Here is a 20,083-nt window from a genome sequence, read left to right on the forward strand (position 1 = left end):
TTTTATTCCATGTGTAACTCTGTGTCGTTTTATCTGTCGAACTGCTTTGCTTTATCTTGGCCAGGTCGCAATTGTAAATGAGAACTTGTTCTCAACTTGCCTACCTGGTTAAATAAAGGTAAAATAAATAAAATAAATAAAAAGATCCTGACAGTTGTCTTTGAATGATAATCAGTCATCATCAGACGCACTTATTGAACCTATTAAGATCTCAGCGCTAGAGCGCGCTCGATGAAATTTGACCAGTTATTAGTTTACACCGAGTTGCATTGTGGGAGTCTTACTTCCGGGCGGCAGCGTGTTGAAAAAGCATTGTAAAGACTGGATTTTTTTTTAAATCAAGAAACCCGCTTATTAACATATTTTGTTTCCTAGTTAGCCGTCGATATGGTAAAATTATCGGCAGAGCTAATTGAGCAGGCTGCTCAATACACAAACCCCGTGCGCGACAGAGAGCTGGATCTGCGAGGTAAATCAAACCTGCGCATTTCATGCTAGCTAGCTAGAAAAGCTAACTCTGGTTGGCTAGGCCTTCGCACTGTAATAACTGATGGATAGTGATTGCTAACTGCTAGCTACACCACCAAAACTATCTGGCTAACCTTATGCTGGTATGCTCTGCTCTCATTTAGGTTACAAAATTCCTGTACTTGAAAACCTTGGGGCTACACTTGACCAGTTTGATACAATCGATTTCTCTGACAATGAAATCAGAAAACTGGACGGCTTCCCTTTGCTCAAGAGGCTCAAAACGTTGCTCATGAACAACAACAGAATATGGTAATTTTCGCAGCAATTGTGTTGTCGAGGATTGCTAGAATTCGTTTTAAGGTTAGCTTCCTAGCTAGCTATCACTGTGTTTTGTGTGCTCCCCACAGTCGTGTTGGTGAAAACCTTGAACAGGCATTGCCGAGTATGAGGGAGCTGATCCTCACAAGCAACAACATCCAGGAATTGGTGAGTTATCATACATCCCATCAGTGAATGGGTCAAGGCCTTATCTGATCAGATCTTTTAAAATAATTACTGATTGGGAGCATTTTACTTATGCATGTTGTTGATTGGAAAAATATGACCTGTGCTGTTATTTAGCAATATGTGTGACATGAGTGTGCTCCTGTGTTCAATTACAGCGGTTGAACCATCGATTTATTTTTAATGTGTTGGCATGTTTTTAAATGTGCTTTTACCTCCAGGGTGATTTGGATCCGCTAGCCTCAGTGAAGACATTGACCCTTCTTAGGTATCTCATGATCAATACTTGCCTCTACTACAACACCTAGTTAAGTCAGATTCATGCATTAGGTTGCTATCAATTTCACTGTAAATTGCAGGACAAGATGGGTTGCTATATTTGTGTTTTGTGAGTCAATATCGTAATCTCTGATTTTATGACATCTCAGTCTCCTAAGGAATCCAGTGACCAACAAGAAACACTACAGGCTCTATGTCATCAACAAAATCCCCCAGATTCACGTGCTTGACTTCCAGAAGGTCAAGTTAAAGGTAAGTGCATGCCATCGTTCAGAAACTAAATATAGAAAAGCGTTGTCGTTACCAGGTCCAAAGGGTGGTCGTCTATAACACAGGTCAGGTTGTATGAAACAACGTTGTTTTTTGTAATGATGTAGGCCTTTAGTCAGGGCAAACAATCACATACTGTTGGACTTGGCCTACGAAGGCCCTAGTTTTTCATCTTTGCAGTGCAATGATAAAGAAGCCTGCAGAATAGAAGGAAATGTATAGGAGAGCTCTGTCTTCCATACAGAGAGTGCTGTATTTGTATGTTTTTCCCAAACCTCTGTCCATCCTTCTCGTGAAGGTGTCGTTGTCTGATTGGAAAAGCTCTCACTTTAACTGTGATGTATTACCATAGGAGCGTCAGGAGGCGGAGAAAATGTTCAAGGGCAAACGAGGTGCTCAGCTTGCAAAGGATATTGCCAAGCGGACCAAAACGTAAGATGAAAGTCCCTGTCGGACGGCAGCTCCTTAGAATCACTGGACACTGGCTGGTGGGGGTGTCGGACAATCACCGGAACACTCTACAATTGGACTATCTGCACCACCGATCACTCTTGTAGATGGGGTGTTGCGTAGCAACTGGAGTATCTAAATATGTGTTGACCCAACTACTGTAAACACCCTCCATGCAACAGTGTTTCTTAGGAGCGCCGTCTCAATGGCATTTCCTGTCGTATCAGTTTATTTGACTCAATAAGAAAAGATACTACACCTGAGATACTACACTGGTTGAGAGGCTAGAGAAGCACCCTTCCCCTCCATGTTCTCTCTAACTCTGCTGGTGTGTGTTCTCAGGTTCACCCCCGGAGCTGCTGTGCAGCAGCCTGAGAAGAAGAAGATGGGACCGTCTCCCGCTGACGTGGAAGCGATCAAGGCACTTCATAATTTATTTATACATTTTATTTAGCGCCAGAAAATGTACACTCGCTGTGTAGTTTGTTCCTTTTGGCGAGCTTTCAATCCACAGATTGTGTGTTCAAACTCATTGCAACACATGGATTAGACCTACGTCATTGTTTTCAGACAGTGGCACACTATGGCGTGGACAGCTCAGTTTCTATACCACTATTCCATTGACCTAATGTAATGTTCACAATTTTAATGGTCAATTTATGGTCTGCTAAACAAATGAATGTAACGGGACTGGCAATCTACTCTAATGGTTCTTTCAAAAAAAGTCTGTTCATCAAAACCGAAATGCCCATCTAATGTAATCGTTCTGTATGTATGAACTAATACATTTGTTCTGTGCACTACCCAGAATGCAATAGCTAACGCCTCGTCTCTGGCCGAGGTGGAGAGGTTGAAGGGGATGCTGCAGGCTGGTCAGATCCCCGGACGGGAGGTCAGACAAGGTGTGTACAGGCGACTAGATCTTCTCCATATGACATGTCCAAGGCATGTACTGTGTGTCTGTCATGTCCTGCGTTGTCTGAGTATTTAAATGAGCCATCAATGGACAAAGTAAAGAGCATTATGGGGCAGAGGGGTTTGCATATATGGTTCTTTGACTGGTTCCGGACTTTATTTCTCTTGTGTTGCAGTCCCCCCGGAAATGGTGGAGGTGGAAGAGGAAGAGGAGGAGAACGGGGTTGTACATATGCAACGAGAGATACAGACAGAGGAAGGAAATGGAGTGGAGGAGATGGAAGAGGATGTGATGGAGGAGGTACAGGGAAAGGTGGAGGAAGTAGATGTCAAGGAGGTGGAGGAGGTAGAAAAGGAAGAAGTGGAGGAGAAAGAAGAGGGGGAGGAGGGTGAAAAACAAGAGTCTGAGGATGAGTCTGAGGACGATGATATGGATGAAGACTCACCGGTTAACGGATCATGATCGTTTTATGCAGATCTCAAGTCTTGCTTGATTTGTAAGTTTATATTTGTTGAGCATGCATGTAATGCCATTTTTGTTATTTTGAGAAATGAAAATACAATAAAAAATTTTTTACAAAACGATGCAACCAATGATTACTGATCCAGAATAAACTGATGTCTATAGTCTTATCTAATACAGGCATACATTTGTTAATACATTTCCAGATTTTTATTTCACTTTAAAATGGTGTGGTATATTTTATTGATCAGTGGATTATTTTAAATATCAGACTTATTATTGCACACAGTGAGTCCATGCAACTTATGTGACTGAAACACATTTTTACTCCTGAACTTATTATTTAGGCTTGTAATAACAAAGGGATTGAATACTTGACACAAAACATTTCAGCTTTAAATGTTTAATTCGACATCAACAGTAAAATGGTGCCGACAGAGATGGTCGCTCCGCTTCAGGTCCTTGGGAAACTGCAGTGTTTTGTTGTATTTCTTACATTGTTTGCCCAGAAAATGTGCCATCACTGACAGTGATGCTGCGAACATACAGACAAATCTCCTGACATTGTAATACATTTCATAAAGGTATCACTAGTCACTTTAATAATGTCAACATATCCTACATTATTCATCTCATATGTATATACTGTATTCTATACCGTCTACTGCCTATGCTGCACGGCCATCGCTCATCCATATTTATATGTACATATTCTATTCATCCCGTTACATTTTTTTAAACCTTTATTTAACTAGACAAGTCAGTTAAGAACAAATTCTTATTTTCAATGACGGCCGAGGAACAGTGGGTTAACTGCCTTGTTCAGGGGCAGAACGATGTATAAGGTAGTCGTTGTGAATTTGTTAGATTACTTGTTAGATATTACTGCATTGTCGGAACTAGAAGCACAAGCATTTTGCTACACTCGCATTAACATCTGCTAACCATGTGTATGTGACCAATAACATTTGATTTGACATTATGGGTTATTGTGTGTAGGCCAGTGATAAGTCTAAATTCAATATATTTTAAATATGTTTACATGCAGTTACAAAGTTGGTTTGAATAAGCGGCAGGTGTTGGATCAAGGTCCACCTTTTTTGTATATTTGAAAGGGGTAGGAGGTAAAAAGAAAAGTACATTTTTACCACTAAAAACCCAGTCTGAAACCTCGTTACGTAACCTGTAAAAAACTAGTAGCAGGTTTAGCTGAACGGAGCTGTATTTTTACAGGTAAATTCCTTAACACCTCCATTGCAAACAGCTCCCATGGTTTAACAAGGACAGGAGAGTAACAGATTGCTATAATTCTCATCAGCTTGCTCTGTAACTATCTATTACAAGAGTAGAAAATCTTCATTCTCCACTCTGCAACATGACTCAGAAACACTGATGGCTGGCCAAGATTGTTGTGACATTACTTTAAATGACAAGATATATTAAATATATGAAGTACTCTTTTGTTGGTTGTTTCTGGCTGTTCTGAAGGGCTCACAAAACATGCATCCTGTTTGCAAGAGGTTTGCACTTAAGTAATACTGCAAAAAATATGTCAAATACATTTTTGTCCTGTATACAAAGCGTTATGTTATGTTTAGGGAAAATCCAACACAACAAATCACTGAGTAACACTCTTCATATTTTCAAGCATGGTGGTGGCTGCATCATGTCATTGTCATTGGCAAGGACTAGGGAGTTTTTTGTTGTTGAAAAAAATGGAATACAGCTAAGCACATGCAAAATCCTAGAGGTTCAGTCTGCTTTCCAACAGACACTGGGGGGACTAATTCACCATTCAGCATAACAAAAACCTAAAACACAAGGCCAAATCTACCACTAAACATTACAAGTTCCTGAGTGGCCTAGTAACAGTTTTGATTTAAATCGGCTTGAAAATCTATGGTAAGACTTGAACATGTCTAGCAATGATGAACAACTGTCACACCCTGATCTGTTTCACCTGTCTTTGTGAATGTCTCCACCTCCCTCCAGGTGTCACCCATCTTCCCCATTATCTCGACAACAGCTGAGTCACTTCCGAGCTGAACATCCCCACTCAGCCCCTCTCCATTCCCATGGATGTTAGAGTGCTGGGCGGGCGCTCTATAGGATGGGTCACTCATAATACCACTCCCCTCCGCCTCTCCTTCCAGTTCTCTGCTGCCAATGACTGTAATGAACTACAAAAATCTCTGAAACTGCAAACACTTATCTCCCTCACTAGCTTTAAGCACCAGCTGTCAGAGCAGCTCACATATGACTGCACCTGTACATAGCCCATCTATAATTTAGCCCAAACAACTACCTCTCCCTCTACTGTATTTATTTATTTTGCTCCTTTGCACCCCATTATTTCTATCTCTACTTTGCACATTCTTCCACTGCAAATCTACCATTCCAGTGTTTTACTTGCTATATTGTATTTACTTCACCACCACGGCCTTTTTTTGCCTTTACCTCCCTTATCTCACCTCATTTGCTCACATTGTATATAGACTTATTTTTCTACTGTATTATTGACTGTATGTTTGTTTTACTCCATGTGTAACTCTGTGTTGTTGTATGTGTCGAACTGCTTTGCTTTAACTTGGCCAGGTCGCAATTGTAAATGAGAACTTGTTCTCAACTTGCCTACCTGGTTAAATAAATACATTTTTTAAACCTACGGGTGTCAGGGGATCACAGCGAGACTATTCAATTTCTGCTCATCAAGTCTCCTCAGATTCCCGTGGTTTTGGGATTCTCCTGGCTCCAGTGACACAATCCCCTCATCAACTGGTTTATGTCATTTACCACAACATAAATGGCGAGCTTGCCAGGACTGGCTACAGGGACCAGTGGACGATAACGCTTTTGTAGCTGACAACGGTCCTTCCGGGCAGTCTCACAAACGGATGGCCACCCAACTATTACGTGCGACAACGCTTTTGGTCCCTACCATGGTTCCAGATGTCACCGCATTTGTCGCCGCTTGCACGGTCTGTGTTCAGAACAAGACTCCTTGGTGAAACCCCGAGGACAAACCATCCAGGAATATTTTGTTTTGAGTTCACTGTGTTTTCAATTGTTTTTCTTTGGGAACCTAGATTTCTGTGGCACTTGGTTGCAGTTCCTATTGCTTCCACTAGATGCCAACAGTCTTTAGAAATTGGTTGATATTTTTCTTTAGAGAAATTAAGAAGTACGGCTATTCAGAACGAGGGTCCAGCCTAGTGCACCAATGTTTTGGTGCACGCAACCTGGAACGTGGTTCACTTTGTTTTCGTCATGTGTTGAATGCAGTTTATCCCATCTTAAATTTGATTGATTATTTACGTTTTAAAATACCTAAAGTTGGATTAGGAAAGTTTGAAATGTTTGGAACAAGTTTATAGGTAACTTATTAGATATTTTGTAGTCATGTTGGGCGAGTTGGCACCAGTGTTTTTCTGAATCCAAATTTTGGAGATATAACGCCGGAATTAATCGAACAAAAGGACCATTTGTGATGTTTATGGGACATATTGGAGTGCCAACAGAAGAAGCTCTTCAAAGGTAAGGCATGAATTATACCGTTATTTCTGAGTTTTGTGTCGCGCCTGGCGGGTTGATATCTGAGGAGTTAAGCTTTAATTTGGTGTATTGCACTTGTGAATGTATGAAAGTTAAATATTTCTTATTAAAAAAAAAATTTGCGTGCTGCAATTTCACCGGATGTTGTCAAATCGATCCCGCTAACGGGATTTGATCCATAATACGTTTTTAATGGGGCAGTTAGGGATTTGTGCTTCAGCCCAGCGGCAACCCCGATATTAAACTGGGGGATGGGACTGTATATTGTAAGTGTAACAAATGCCAAATGTAGAGTAATGGATACAAGGACTGACAGTCAATGAGATCAACATGACAGCTTTTGCCATATTCTGAAGCTATACATTGTTTGTTTATGAAGACATTGTTTACCCGATCATAACCCAAAATAAAAACAGTTTTTTAAATCAAATCAAACTTTCACATGCACCAAATACAACAAGTGTAGACCTTACCATGTAAGTAAGCATTTCATGACAAATAAAGTTTGATTTGATTTTTGATTGATAAACAACTAAGTAATAAAAAAAAAACATTTTTACAAAAAAGCACACGTAACCTACATATTAATTATACACACAAACAATCTAGGTCAAATAAGAGTTAGTGAGGACAAGGACACAGCAGGCAAGGTCAGGGTTTCTCAACCTCTATGTGCCAGGGACCTGAACGCTATTCTGCTAGGCACAAACCGATTGTATCAACATTGTTTCCACATCAGTTCAACAAACATTTTATGAGATAATGTTGAATCTACATAGAAATCTGATTGGATTTGCAAAAAGTCATCAACATAAGGACTTTCATTTATTTTCTTTGGTTTTTTTTCACGCAACTTTTACCCTAAATCCAATTTAGGATCCGCCCCTTTTCCCCCAATTTTAGCTTAAAATGACATACCCAAATCTAATTACCTGTAGCTCAGGCCCTGAAGCAAGGATACGCATATTCTTGGTACCATTTGTAAGGAAACACTTTGCTGTTTGTGGAAATGTGAAAGGAATGTAGGAGAATATAACACAATAGATCTGGTAAAAGATAATACAAGAAAAAAACCAACCGTTCTTTAGCATTCTTTTGTACCATCTTTGAAATGCAAGAGAAAGGCCATACTGTAATTTTCCAGCCCAGGTGCAATTTAGATTTTGACCACTAGATGGCATCAGTGTATGTACAAAGTTTTAGACTGATCCAATGAACCATTGTATTTCTGTTCAAAATTTTGTATCAAGACTGCCCAAATGTGCCTAATTTGTTTATTAATAACTTTTCATGTTCAGAATTGTGCACCCTCCTCAAACAATAACATGGAATTCTTTCACTGTAATAGCTATAGTAAATTGGACAGTGCAGTTAGATAAAAAATAATTTGAGGTTTCTGCCAATATCCTGGGAAATGTTCTTGTTACTTACAACCTCATGGTAATCACATTTGCCTACATTAGCTTAACCATCCCGTGGACGGGACACCAATCTCGAATACGTTTTTAAAAGTTTTGTTGATTTCACATTTCATTTTGTTGATTTCCCTTTGAATTCATGTTCAACTCAATCAAAAGTAAATCTTCTGTTTCAATGGAAAGTTTCACGTTTTAATGTCATGTGCACAAGTACAGTGAAATTCCTTTCTTGCAAACTCTAAACCCAACAATGTAGTAATCAATATCAATGTAGCACTAAAACTAACATAAGGTAGAACAAAAACACACGAAATAAAAACAAGAAGGACACAAGAAAGTAAGACGCTATATACAAGGTCAGTTCCAATAGCATATTTACAATGTGCAGGGATACTGGGGTGATAGAGGTAGATATTTATAGTGGTAAGCGGACTAGGCATCAGGAAGTATGATAAACAGAGTAGCAGTCGTGTAAATCAAGATTGTATGTGTGTGTGTGTAGTTAGTATAAATGTGTGCATGTTATGTGTGTGTTGGAGTATCAGTGTGTATGAGGGTGTAGAGTCCTGTGAGTGTGTATAGACCTTTTGGCTGGTGGTACCTGCTGTTGTTCCGCCTCTCTTTATACACTGACATGTCACTCTAGGCGAGAGCCTCAGCCAAGTTGTTGCATTGGGGGCCGAAAGTGACTGAAATGTTACCTAGCTAGGCTCAGTGCATCTGTGGGGAGAGAGATAGTAGAGAGGTCAAGCCAGTTGGACTGCATGGGAGATCCTAAAGCCAAAGGCTTTGGTTAATCCACAAGAGTTTTTCTACGTAGGCCAAACAAACAAACCAACCAGCTAGGCTAGGCTACTACGCTGTGCCTTTGAGGGGAAAGGGTAGCCTGGTCCCAGATCTGTTTGAGGGGAAAGGGTAGCCTGGTCCCAGATCTGTTTGAGGGGAAAGGGTAGCCTGGTCCCAGATCTGTTTGAGGGGAAAGGGTAGCCTGGTCCCAGATCTGTTTGAGGGGAAAGGGTAGCCTAGTCCCAGATCTGTTTGAGGGGAAAGGGTAGCCTGGTCCCAGATCTGTTTGAGGGGAAAGGGTAGCCTGGTCCCAGATCTGTTTGAGGGGAAAGGGTAGCCTGGTCCCAGATCTGTTTGAGGGGAAAGGGTAGCCTGGTCCTAGATCTGTTTGAGGGGAAAGGGTAGCCTGGTCCCAGATCTGTTTGAGGGGAAAGGGTAGCCTGGTCCCAGATCTGTTTGAGGGGAAAGGGTAGCCTGGTCCCAGATCTGTTTGAGGGGAAATGGTAGCCTGGTCCTAGATCTGTTTGAGGGGAAAGGGTAGCCTGGTCCCCGATCTGTTTGAGGGGAAAGGGTAGCCTGGTCCCAGATCTGTTTGAGGGGAAAGGGTAGCCTGGTCCCAGATCTGTTTGAGGGGAAAGGGTAGCCTGGTCCCAGATCTGTTTGAGGGGAAAGGGTAGCCTGGTCCCAGATCTGTTTGCGCTGTTTGCCAACTATGGTCAGAGGTAGTCAAAGAGAATGAATAGGCACAATGTGGTTTAGGGGGTATGACTTTGAAATTCCACAGTAAATTAAAATAATTTTACTAATGAATATGCCTCAGATATACTTTAATGAGATTTGGACTAATGGCTTACCTTATCCACACCTTACCTCATTATTCCAATATATCTTTTATTTAGGATCCACTGCTGGATTCCTGCCAGCCTGCCACTGTGAAATGAACGCTATTGTACCAATTATAAAATGGATAACAAGCAACCTATGAATATAGCCTAGCGGTTAAGAGTGTTGGGCTAGTAACCGAAAAGACCGCTGGTTTGAATCCCCAAGTCAACTAGGTAAGAAAAATGTTGGTTCAAAGTTGGGTGAAAAAAATAAGAAGTTGCCTTACGTTGACAACGTTTTGCAAATCCAATCAGTTTCCCACATTGTTTCAACGTCATCAGATAAAGAAAATTGGATGAAATTACATGTGAACAACGTTAATGCAAACAGTTTTTGCCCAGTGGGAGGTGCTTTATAGGCTTCCCTTATTATGGACTGACCCACTGGAAAATATACAGGGTCGGATTCACTAGGCATGAAACGGAAAAAAACTGTTTGAAACTGGGATGTGCTGTATAAGCTCGTTTTGCTACAGTGTGCTCGTTTTGCTACAGTGTGCTCGTTTTGCTACAGTGTGCTCGTTTTGCTACAGTGTGCTCGTTTTGCTACAGTGTGCCCTAATGAATATGACCCAGGTTTGCTTTATCTTTTCTTTAGCTCAGTGTAGCCTGATGCATTAGCCTGGCAGCGCCACAATCCCATTAGGGAGCTTGATATACCAGTCTTCCATCTACAAATCTAGCTTGGCCGAGAGCTTCTTAGCTTCACCCGGGGAGACATCCAGTCCAGGAAAAACAACATTGAGCCTGTTTAAGGAATAAGGACAGACATGGAGCTCAATCTGGCCATGGCCCAGTAAGTGCATCTCAGTTCAAGGTGTAAAGGCCTACGTTACAGCTTTGACGTGGTTTACGACATGTTGTGCAATTTACAGTCAAATCGATGTCAGAAGGTTTTGTATAGCATATGAGCTCCCTAGCTTGGGTATCTAGCCTACCTGACTGTTTCAGCATTCAGTCACATTATCTGTGTTATTCTCTTTGCCAACTCATCTGGAATCAGTGTCACAACAGCTGAAATCAGTATCTCAACAGCTGAAATCAGTATCTCAACAGCAGAAATCAGTATCTCAACAGCTGAAATCAGTATCTCAACAGCTGAAATCAGTATCTCAACAGCAGAAATCAGTATCTCAACAGCAGAAATCGGTATCTCAACAGCTGAAATCAGTATCTCAACAGCTGAAATCAGTATCTCAACAGCAGAAATCAGTATCTCAACAGCAGAAATCAGTATCTCAACAGCAGAAATCAGTATCTCACCAGCTGAAATCAGTATCTCAACAGCTGAAATCAGTATCTCAACAGCAGAAATCAGTATCTCACCAGCTGAAATCAGTATCTCAACAGCTGAAATCAGTATCTCAACAGCAGAAATCAGTATCTCAACAGCTGAAATCGGTATCTCAACAGCAGAAATCGGTATCTCAACAGCAGAAATCGGTATCTCAACAGCAGAAATCGGTATCTCAACAGCTGAAATCAGTATCTCAACAGCAGAAATCAGTATCTCAACAGCAGAAATCGGTATCTCAACAGCAGAAATCGGTATCTCAACAGCAGAAATCGGTATCTCAACAGCAGAAATCGGTATCTCAACAGCAGAAATCGGTATCTCAACAGCTGAAATCAGTATCTCAACAGCAGAAATCAGTATCTCAACAGCAGAAATCAGTATCTCACCAGCTGAAATCAGTATCTCAACAGCTGAAATCAGTATCTCAACAGCAGAAATCAGTATCTCAACAGCTGACATCAGTATCTCAACAGCTGACATCAGTATCTCAACAGCTGAAATCAGTATCTCAACAGCTGAAATCAGTATCTCAACAATCTCAACAGTTGGTATTGGTAATAATGATCCAGCTTTTCTTTGGGCTTGTTGATGAATTGATGAACATTATGTTTTGGTCATCAACAAGAACAGACTGATTGGATGGTGGCTCTTAGGGTAAGATGAGAGACACATTCTTATTGCTCCTACAGGAAATGTGTAACATTTCCCTTTTATTATACCAGAAAGTTGCAATTGGCTCAGAACAGGGCAGCACGGCTGGTCCTTGGATGTACACAAAGAGCTAGCATTAATAATATGCATGTCAATCTCTCCTGGCTCAAAGTGGAGGAGAGATTGACCCCATCACCTCTTGTATTTGTGAGAGGTATTGACATGTTGAATGCACCGAGCTGTCTGTTTGAACTACTGGCACACAGCTCGGACACCCATGCATACCCCACAAGACATGCCACCAGAGGTCTCTTCACAGTACTACATAGAGCCATGACTACATGGAACTCTACTCCACATCATGTAACTGATGCAAGCAGTAAAATGATGGAACAGCGGGGACTGTGAAACAACACAAACATAGGCACAGACACATGCATTCAAACACGCGATAACACACGATAACATGCACATGATACACACATGTACACATGGATTTTGTGTTGTAGATATGTGGTAGCAGTGTCGGGGCCTGAGGGGACACACTTAATACTGTTGTGAAATCTGTTGTGAATGTATTGTAATGTTTAAAAAACTGTATAACTGCCTTCATTTTGCCGGACCCCAGGAAGAGTAGCTGTTGCCTTGACAGCAGCTAATGGGGATTCATAATAACTACAAACACAGATTCCAGAAAACAACTTCAAATGTGTGTGTGACCTCCGGATATAAATGACTATCAACATTGTTGTTCTATGGCTGGCCTAGGTTGTATTCGTCAGGGCATACTGTAGTTGACGTAGCAAAGTGTTTTACAACAGAAAATGAAAACAAGCCTTTCTTATTGGACAACTTCAGGCAGTCCCTCCCTGTTTCAATGTGTTTTGTTCCATCTGGTGCCCAATGAAAATGACCCAGGCTGGTTGTGAAAGTCTCACTCACCTAATTGGCTTCTCTGTTATATTAAGATGTTCTGTTCTGAGAAGATTTGCGGGCATCAAGCTGGGAAACCCTTTAAGGACAATTGCTTTCGATGTGAAATGCTTACGTGGCAGTAAGGAATGTCCTCTGGCATAATCCATGGACCATTGGTTATGGACGATTCCTTCATAGTGATTGGTTGATCAGCAGCTCCATGGTTCCACAGTGAAAGACAGTTAATTAACCATAGGATGAAAATCACATACTGAGGGACTTTACCAGACAAATTAGCTTGGTCTGAGGGGCTTTGTGTTTTCTATTGATTCAATTTCTGTGCTGTCATGACAGTCTTGACAGCATATAAATAGAATCACTAGAAAGAATGAGATGGGATGGTACAGCCTCATTAAATAATATTTTCAGTCTATCATGGGTACTAGATTGAGTTTTATTTGTTTTAATGAATTCCATTTCAGATTAATTAAAGCATTTGGGGAGTTGTATGATCATTTGAATTGAGAGAGTGTCTAGGTAGGCATTACCTTGAATAATGTTCAGGACAAGCTGACATGAGGGTATATACAGGGACTATAGGCTAGGGTATCATATGTTTTTATCAATTCACAACCTTTGGGGCCTGGGGAAACCTGTCTGACATAATTCCTGTTCTAAAGCTGCTCCAAGTTACCTGACTTGAACATTAGTGAAGCCTCTGTGTCCAACCTCTTATCAGTTCAAGTGCTTTCATGATCGAGTCTTTCCTAATTACTGACAGCAACTCGGGAGCCCCTCCTGTTTGTTAATAACCTTTCTTAGTAGGCCTACTGCAGAGACTCAGCACCAAGGAGTTTCAGAACAGAGGACAGCGCTCCCCCAACCACCAAACATGGGACAGACACACCAGACCGAGCAGAATGACCCGGAGATCGATGTCAAGGCACTCCAGGACATGTACAAAAAGTTTGTGACGGAATGCCCGAGCGGTGTTTTATTTATCCACGAGTTCAAGCGTTTTTTTGGCATCGACCCAACTGGGGAAGTCTCTGAGTATGCGGAGAGCATGTTTCGAGCTTTTGACAAGAATGGGGTGAGATAGCCTATTGTATGCTGTCTGTTTCTGAGTTTTGCAGTTTTCTATATATCCGTGCAAATGAACACGGACACCCGTTTTTCTAAGTTTAGGGGGAAAAACGATTGTTTTCACTTTGTCTATGTCTTTTCAGGATAACACCATTGATTTTCTGGAGTTTGTGGCAGCCTTGAATCTGGTCTTCCGGGGGGACTTGGAGCACAAATTACGCTGGTCATTTAAAGTGTACGACAAGGACGGCAACGGCTATGTAGATAGGACAGAACTGCGAGCTATTATTGATGTAAGCACCCAGTGAAGGTCAACCCGAAGATTCCACAAGGTCATTACGGTGTCCAGTGATTAAATTAAGGGTCTTATGGGAGGGTCTTCTTCAGTGGTGGTAAATAAGCCGAAACAGACAATCAGTTTATCAGTTAAAACCTTCTGGTCAGATGGCTAACTTTTAACAATTCTGATGAGACAATTATGTGTGTTTGTATGTGTGTGTAGGCTACTTTTGGTATGAGGTGTGGTTTAAATTACAAATCTAAAACAACTTTGATGTGTAAAAACATTGTGTGATGGAACCTGCAAACAGGTTCCATTGATGTAAGTTAGGCCTAACAATAGTAAAGGTTTTTAGGCCCTCTTACTTTGTGAATGATCTTGGCCCAAAACATTTATAACCATGTATGTATTGGTTACACACTGTTACTCCTTAATTCCCACCTAGAGTATATATAGATTAAAGAAGACATCCAAGAGAGAGCAGGGGGATATGCAGCTGTCGGTGAATGAAGTGTGTGATAGAATACTGAAGACTGTGGATGTGAACAGGGACGGTAGGTGCATACTCAGTCTGAATGTTTACATTATGTGCAGTATTGGGGGCCAATTCAGCAGAGCTCAATGTTGTGGAACAAACAGATAGATATGTTTGAAATCCCTCTTGTTTTCTTCTACATGTAGTCATGTCAGCTCTGTTCATGACATGTTTATCTGCAACGTTCCACAAGGTTTCCCTACTGAACGTGGCCCTGGTCTGCTTGTCCAGGTGTGCTGTAGGCCTGCACAGAAACTTCCAGTCTGTTTGTCTGCCTTGTTTTCTGAACAACCTTTCTGTTGTGATGGCCCATACAGGTCACATCACCCTGGAGGAGTTCATCAAGGGGGCCCAGGGAGACCCATGGATCATGAACATGCTCCAACTGGACATGAACCCTTATGGCTGGGTGCTGGAACAGAGAAGGAAGAGCGCACACTTTTAAAATGACTGGAAAGACAAAAGCATCTTCATTTAACAGTTTTCTGGATTCTTTTCACCCTTTTTTTTCTTAAACTAAATTAGGTTCCAAATCAATTGCACATAATAGGAAAAAATACATTGCAGATTCATTCGGATTGTTTAAGCTGGTTTTAATTATAAGGACAGGAATGGTTGTGTCGATTACCTTTCATAAATTCCATGAGATCTTCATTCTGAGTGAACCTGCAGTGCAGTTTTTCTTCATCTGTAGATGACTTAATTGGGGCCTTAAAACAATGTCAGTTCAACTTGAACTACTTTGCAGATATGAAACAAACAGACAATCATAATATCAATACAAAATATAAAACTCCCAGTTCATGCTACAAAACCAACTTAAGAGGTTTTCAAAATAGGGTATATTTCACTCAAAATTCCATGACATACAGTAAGGCATTGTTGGGAGAATAGATGGATGCGGTTCAATGCATGAGTAATATAATTCACCAATACAGTGCATTGGGAAAGTATTCAGACCCCTTGACTTGGTCCACATTTTGTTACGTTACAGCCTTATTCTAAAATGGATTCAATTGTTCCCCCCCCCCCCTCATCAATAAACACACAATACCCATTAATGACAATGCAAAAACAGGTTTTTAGAAATGTTACCAAATGTATTAAAAATAAAACAGAAATATAACATTTACATAAGTATTCAGACCTATACTCAGTACTTTGTTGAAGCACCTTTGACAGCGATTACAGCCTTGAGTCCTTGGTATGATGCTACAAGCTTGGCACACCTGTATTTGGCAAGTTTCTCCCATTCTTCTCTGCAGATCCTCTCAAGCTCTGTCAGGTTGGAATAAGGAGCACCGCTGCACAGCTATTTTCAGGTCTCACCAGAAATGTTAGATTGGGTTCAAGTCCGGGCTCTGACTGGGCCACTCAAGGAAATTCAGAGACTTGTCCCGAAGTCACTCCCGCATTGTCTTGGCTTGTGGGCTACACTAGTTCATTTAGCAGACAAGATTTGCTTAGAATTCTGTGGCATTATTTTATATAATTTGATAGTATGAAGAATATAGTTGAACAAAGCTGAATAAAATAGAAGTAATATTTTCTCCAAACGATATGGGGGAGTGGCCACATGCAGCAATTCTGTGTTGAGCAGTTAACAAAGAAACAGGTACGGCTATATGCTTCATTTAGAGTTATTTATGAAACTTTAGTTGTGATGCAAATGTTGGGCTATATATATATATTGCTTTTTAATACATTCTAAGGCTGTATGGCGCTACTCTCATTATGATTTTTTAAAAAGTTGCATGAGCTCTGCTTTGTTTTTTGCACAGGCTGTACAAACTCTCATTCACAGTCTGACAAGCACTTGATCATTCCTCAGATATCCTGGAGGCATCCCTGTGTGTCCGTAATGCTCCCTAAGAAAAATACATGCCTTTTGCGGCCAGTAGACATTGTGCCTTTGGGCTGAATATGATCATTATAATTCCTATGGACAGTCATGTGAGCACCTCTCACTCACATGGCTGTCCATCACGTGATCGGCTCTTTCTCACAGGCAACAAGTGAAGACAGACTCTGGAACGCAACGGCACACATCCTTATCCAATTGTGAGGTGCATATTGGAAGAACTCTTTACTTTTCGTCAGCCAACAAGATGAGTAGGCATACCAAACAGCAAAAGTACTAGCCTATGTCAATCTACTATCCCCTATAGTACAAAAGTTTACCTATTCTATTCTGTGCGAAAAATAAATATTCCAAACAGTGTCATGACTATCTCTCTCTTGGTGAGGATCACAGGACAACAGATAGCCCAAACCCCCTCTCTCCCAGAGGAGAGGGGGAGTGGGCCGGTTTTATGACTTAACAATAGGTTGTAAACTTTCTCTCTCTTGCACTGCAGTATGGAGAAGTTAAAAATTCCTTTGTTTCACTCCCAGAGAGAAACTGTCCGCGCCAAAACTTAAACGTCAAAAGATTGGACATTGGAACATTCGTTTTGAAATCCAAATGTTTGGAATGGTTGGTGAGGATACAAACAATAATCATGTCATAATTTATTATTTTGTGATGTCATTAAGGATGGTATAACAAGATAACTGTAACTCTGAGAGTGTACACATCCAAGTTGTCAGGTTTGCATCTAAATGTTGTATAAAATCAATGATTAACATACCTGTCTGAAAATATACGGTGCAAATACTTGGCTAATCCCCCCCTTCATTTTACAGCCTGTTTATTACTATGTATTTACTAGGTAAGTTGATTAAAAAATATATATACGGAGTAACAATTGGGTCCCCGATGTCACCACTCATCTCTGATTTGCAACTGGGCACGCAATATCAAGTGCGCCTATAGGCTATTTAGTGTGGTCTCAATCAAATGATCCATAGCCTATAGGCTACAAATTGCATGCTTGTAGAAGCACAGAGCAAAGTTATATTTCTAAGACAATCAAATCAAATGTTATTGGTCGCATACACATATTTAGCAGATGTTATTGTGGGTGTAGCAAAATGCTTGTGTTCCTAGCTTCAACAGTGAAGTAATATCTAGCAATTCACAACAATACACACAAATCTAAAAGTAAACATGTATATATGTGTGATGGGATGTATAGACATTATGGATAGCTGGTGGGATGGTGTAAATAAAACTAGGCTGCATTACACACTGCTAATGGATATTCCAACCCTGAGCCCCGGCCTGCTCTGCGCAAGCTAATCAAAAGTGTTTGTGTGCTGCCTAAACAATGGCTGTGCTGCATAGGAGGCCTACGGTGGCAGTTCAGGAGGAGTGTAAGCCTACCTGTTTAACATATGAAATTAGGGTATATGCTGCTACAGCCATAGATTTGTCGGTCAATTCCTCCACCCACCACCCACTCTTTAAATAGCCTATCTCAGTGTCATTGAAGGGCTGTTAAGTTAAAACAAAGACTCGTATTGAGGGTGTATGAGAGGTTATCCCATAGGCCTGCCTTTAATTGTAAGAAAAAAAAACAACAACAAAAAACACAGAGTAAGCCTACTCTGTCTGGGGTGGAAAGTAAGGCCTAACTTTTGAAAGTAACATCACAGATAGAACTATGCCACAGATATTTCACCGGATGTATAAATGTGAAGCATCCGTTTGGCATTTCCACTCACTACCAAATATGGTACTGAGAGGAAGCCCAGTGGCTGGCAGTGGGAGAAGATGGAATGAGATGGATTTTGTCCGACATTCTGCAAATTCTCATCAACGAAACATTTGATTTCAATAGAGTTTTCTGTTCCCAAAACTAGAATCTGTTACGAACAGAGTGGACTAAGTTTTGTAGAAAGTGCCAAAGTAAAAAAAACATGTTGTTTAGGAGTGCAAAGGCAAATTGCATTATTGCACATGTCCATTTTAAAGTAGGTGTTCACTAATGGAATATGCAAATGCATGCTAGAACGCGCCAATAGGATCTCTCTAACTTGTGCTTGGCTCTGCCCACCTCGTTGCTTGTTCTGCTCTCTATGACTCATTTGTTCCCATTGGTTTAAAGGAGACGCAGGGAGTCAGGAAGCAGGTGCAGTCGGTGAGTTTCATAGGAACAAACATGGAGTAAATACAAGAACAGGAGACGTGTCAAAACAGGAAACAATACTACCTAATGGGTGATACAAAGGAGTGCTAGATAAAGGGGAAGTAATCAGGGAGTGATGAAATCCAGATGTGCCTCATGATGGGGCGCAGGTGTGCATAATAAGGGTTGCCAGAGGTGTGCGTAATAACGGTTGCCAGGTGTCCGTAATGAGGGTTGCCAGGTGTGCATAATGATGGGTTGCCAGGTGTGCATAATAACGGTTGCCAGGTGTCCGTAATGAGGGTTGCCAGGTGTGCGTAATGATGGGTTGCCAGGACCGGTGGTTAGTAGACCGGTGACGTCCGGAGCCGGAGTAGACGTGACAATTAGAAACGACAGGGTGTGCTCCATCTTGGGTTAGTTATAACAAATATGTGGTACCATTCTCAGATTCCTAATGACATCTCAGATTAAATTATTTGCAAATGGAGAGTTTCGTTGCAAACAAGACACACTGATTTGACATTGGATAAATATGATGAACACATAGGCCTATCTCTCTGTCCATTCTCAGTCTGTGATTAGAATTACATGACATTTTTATAAAAAGCAATGTTGTTCTCTGACCTGCAAATACGATGATAGCTTCATGCAATGATTTTACAATAAAGGAGATATTTCCACCCCTACTCTTGTCCATGGTAGTCTGCAAACCCAAAACCTGGCCCCAGCCCTGTACACTATCAAAATTCCTGCAATGCCATGTAATGCATACTGGATGAAAAACAATTTCTTAAACTGCAATCTAAGGCTCTGAACTCGGGTCTGTCCAAAAAGTGATGGTAAATGGTAGACATGTTCTCCACTACTGTTTAATTATTATTTTGGATATAGGGGAGGGTCACTTTTTTTAAATACTTTTTTTTGCATTTAGGCACTATTAGGGTAAAAATATATTTTGAGGGCCATCCATTTTCATTTCAAAGGTACAATTTTCTCCATGTAACCGTTACTATGAATAAACTTCACTCCCTCACCGCTCCCTAAAAGATGAAATCGGTGTTTCCCTTAGTCCTGCTTGGAACCAACGTCTTTCAAGATATGTTCGCCCTCTGGTTGGTATTGTAATTGTAACGCAGTCCTTTTTGAACAGACTACGGGTGATTTATGACAAGCATCCTGTACAGCGGAGGTAAAGAATGTCATTTTTTGGTGGCAATATCCTAGACTATTTGTATGAATGAAAAATAATGGTGTGACCTACTGTTATTTTATTTATTTCCTATTTATGTTATCGAAAAGTGTCTGGTACGGCCA

The 20,083-nt window shown here is 40.9% G+C and overlaps 2 protein-coding genes across 2 annotated transcripts; both read left to right on the forward strand.

Annotated features, from left to right (window-relative positions):
- Positions 1 to 238: 238 nt before the first annotated feature.
- LOC109880468 (U2 small nuclear ribonucleoprotein A') lies at positions 239 to 3,472 on the forward strand. The gene is made up of 9 exons (XM_031812891.1): positions 239 to 469; positions 633 to 780; positions 879 to 957; positions 1,197 to 1,243; positions 1,404 to 1,506; positions 1,877 to 1,956; positions 2,317 to 2,395; positions 2,783 to 2,876; positions 3,066 to 3,472. The coding sequence occupies exons 1-9, from the start codon at positions 388 to 390 to the stop codon at positions 3,350 to 3,352; spliced, it is 999 nt and encodes a 332-aa protein (XP_031668751.1). The 5' UTR covers positions 239 to 387; the 3' UTR covers positions 3,353 to 3,472.
- Positions 3,473 to 13,747: 10,275 nt separating this feature from the next.
- LOC109880462 (guanylyl cyclase-activating protein 2-like) lies at positions 13,748 to 15,201 on the forward strand. The gene is made up of 4 exons (XM_031812911.1): positions 13,748 to 13,948; positions 14,085 to 14,234; positions 14,667 to 14,798; positions 15,091 to 15,201. The coding sequence occupies exons 1-4, from the start codon at positions 13,748 to 13,750 to the stop codon at positions 15,199 to 15,201; spliced, it is 594 nt and encodes a 197-aa protein (XP_031668771.1).
- Positions 15,202 to 20,083: the final 4,882 nt, after the last annotated feature.

This window comes from Oncorhynchus kisutch, unplaced genomic scaffold (assembly GCF_002021735.2).
Source record: "Oncorhynchus kisutch isolate 150728-3 unplaced genomic scaffold, Okis_V2 Okis03b-Okis08b_hom, whole genome shotgun sequence".
Taxonomy (NCBI): domain Eukaryota; kingdom Metazoa; phylum Chordata; class Actinopteri; order Salmoniformes; family Salmonidae; genus Oncorhynchus; species Oncorhynchus kisutch.

What these genes read in the sequence shown, in the direction of transcription:
- LOC109880468 (XM_031812891.1), top strand. Translation starts at nt 388, where the DNA reads ATGGTAAAATTATCGGCAGAGCTAATTGAGCAGGCTGCTCAATACACA. An exon ending in GCAACAACATCCAGGAATTG is followed by an intron (nt 958 to 1,196) that starts GTGAGTTATCAT and finishes TTTTACCTCCAG; the next exon opens with GGTGATTTGGATCCGCTAGC. An exon ending in TCCAGAAGGTCAAGTTAAAG is followed by an intron (nt 1,507 to 1,876) that starts GTAAGTGCATGC and finishes GTATTACCATAG; the next exon opens with GAGCGTCAGGAGGCGGAGAA.
- LOC109880462 (XM_031812911.1), top strand. Translation starts at nt 13,748, where the DNA reads ATGGGACAGACACACCAGACCGAGCAGAATGACCCGGAGATCGATGTC. An exon ending in AACTGCGAGCTATTATTGAT is followed by an intron (nt 14,235 to 14,666) that starts GTAAGCACCCAG and finishes ATTCCCACCTAG; the next exon opens with AGTATATATAGATTAAAGAA. An exon ending in GGTGCATACTCAGTCTGAAT is followed by an intron (nt 14,799 to 15,090) that starts GTTTACATTATG and finishes ATCACCCTGGAG; the next exon opens with GAGTTCATCAAGGGGGCCCA.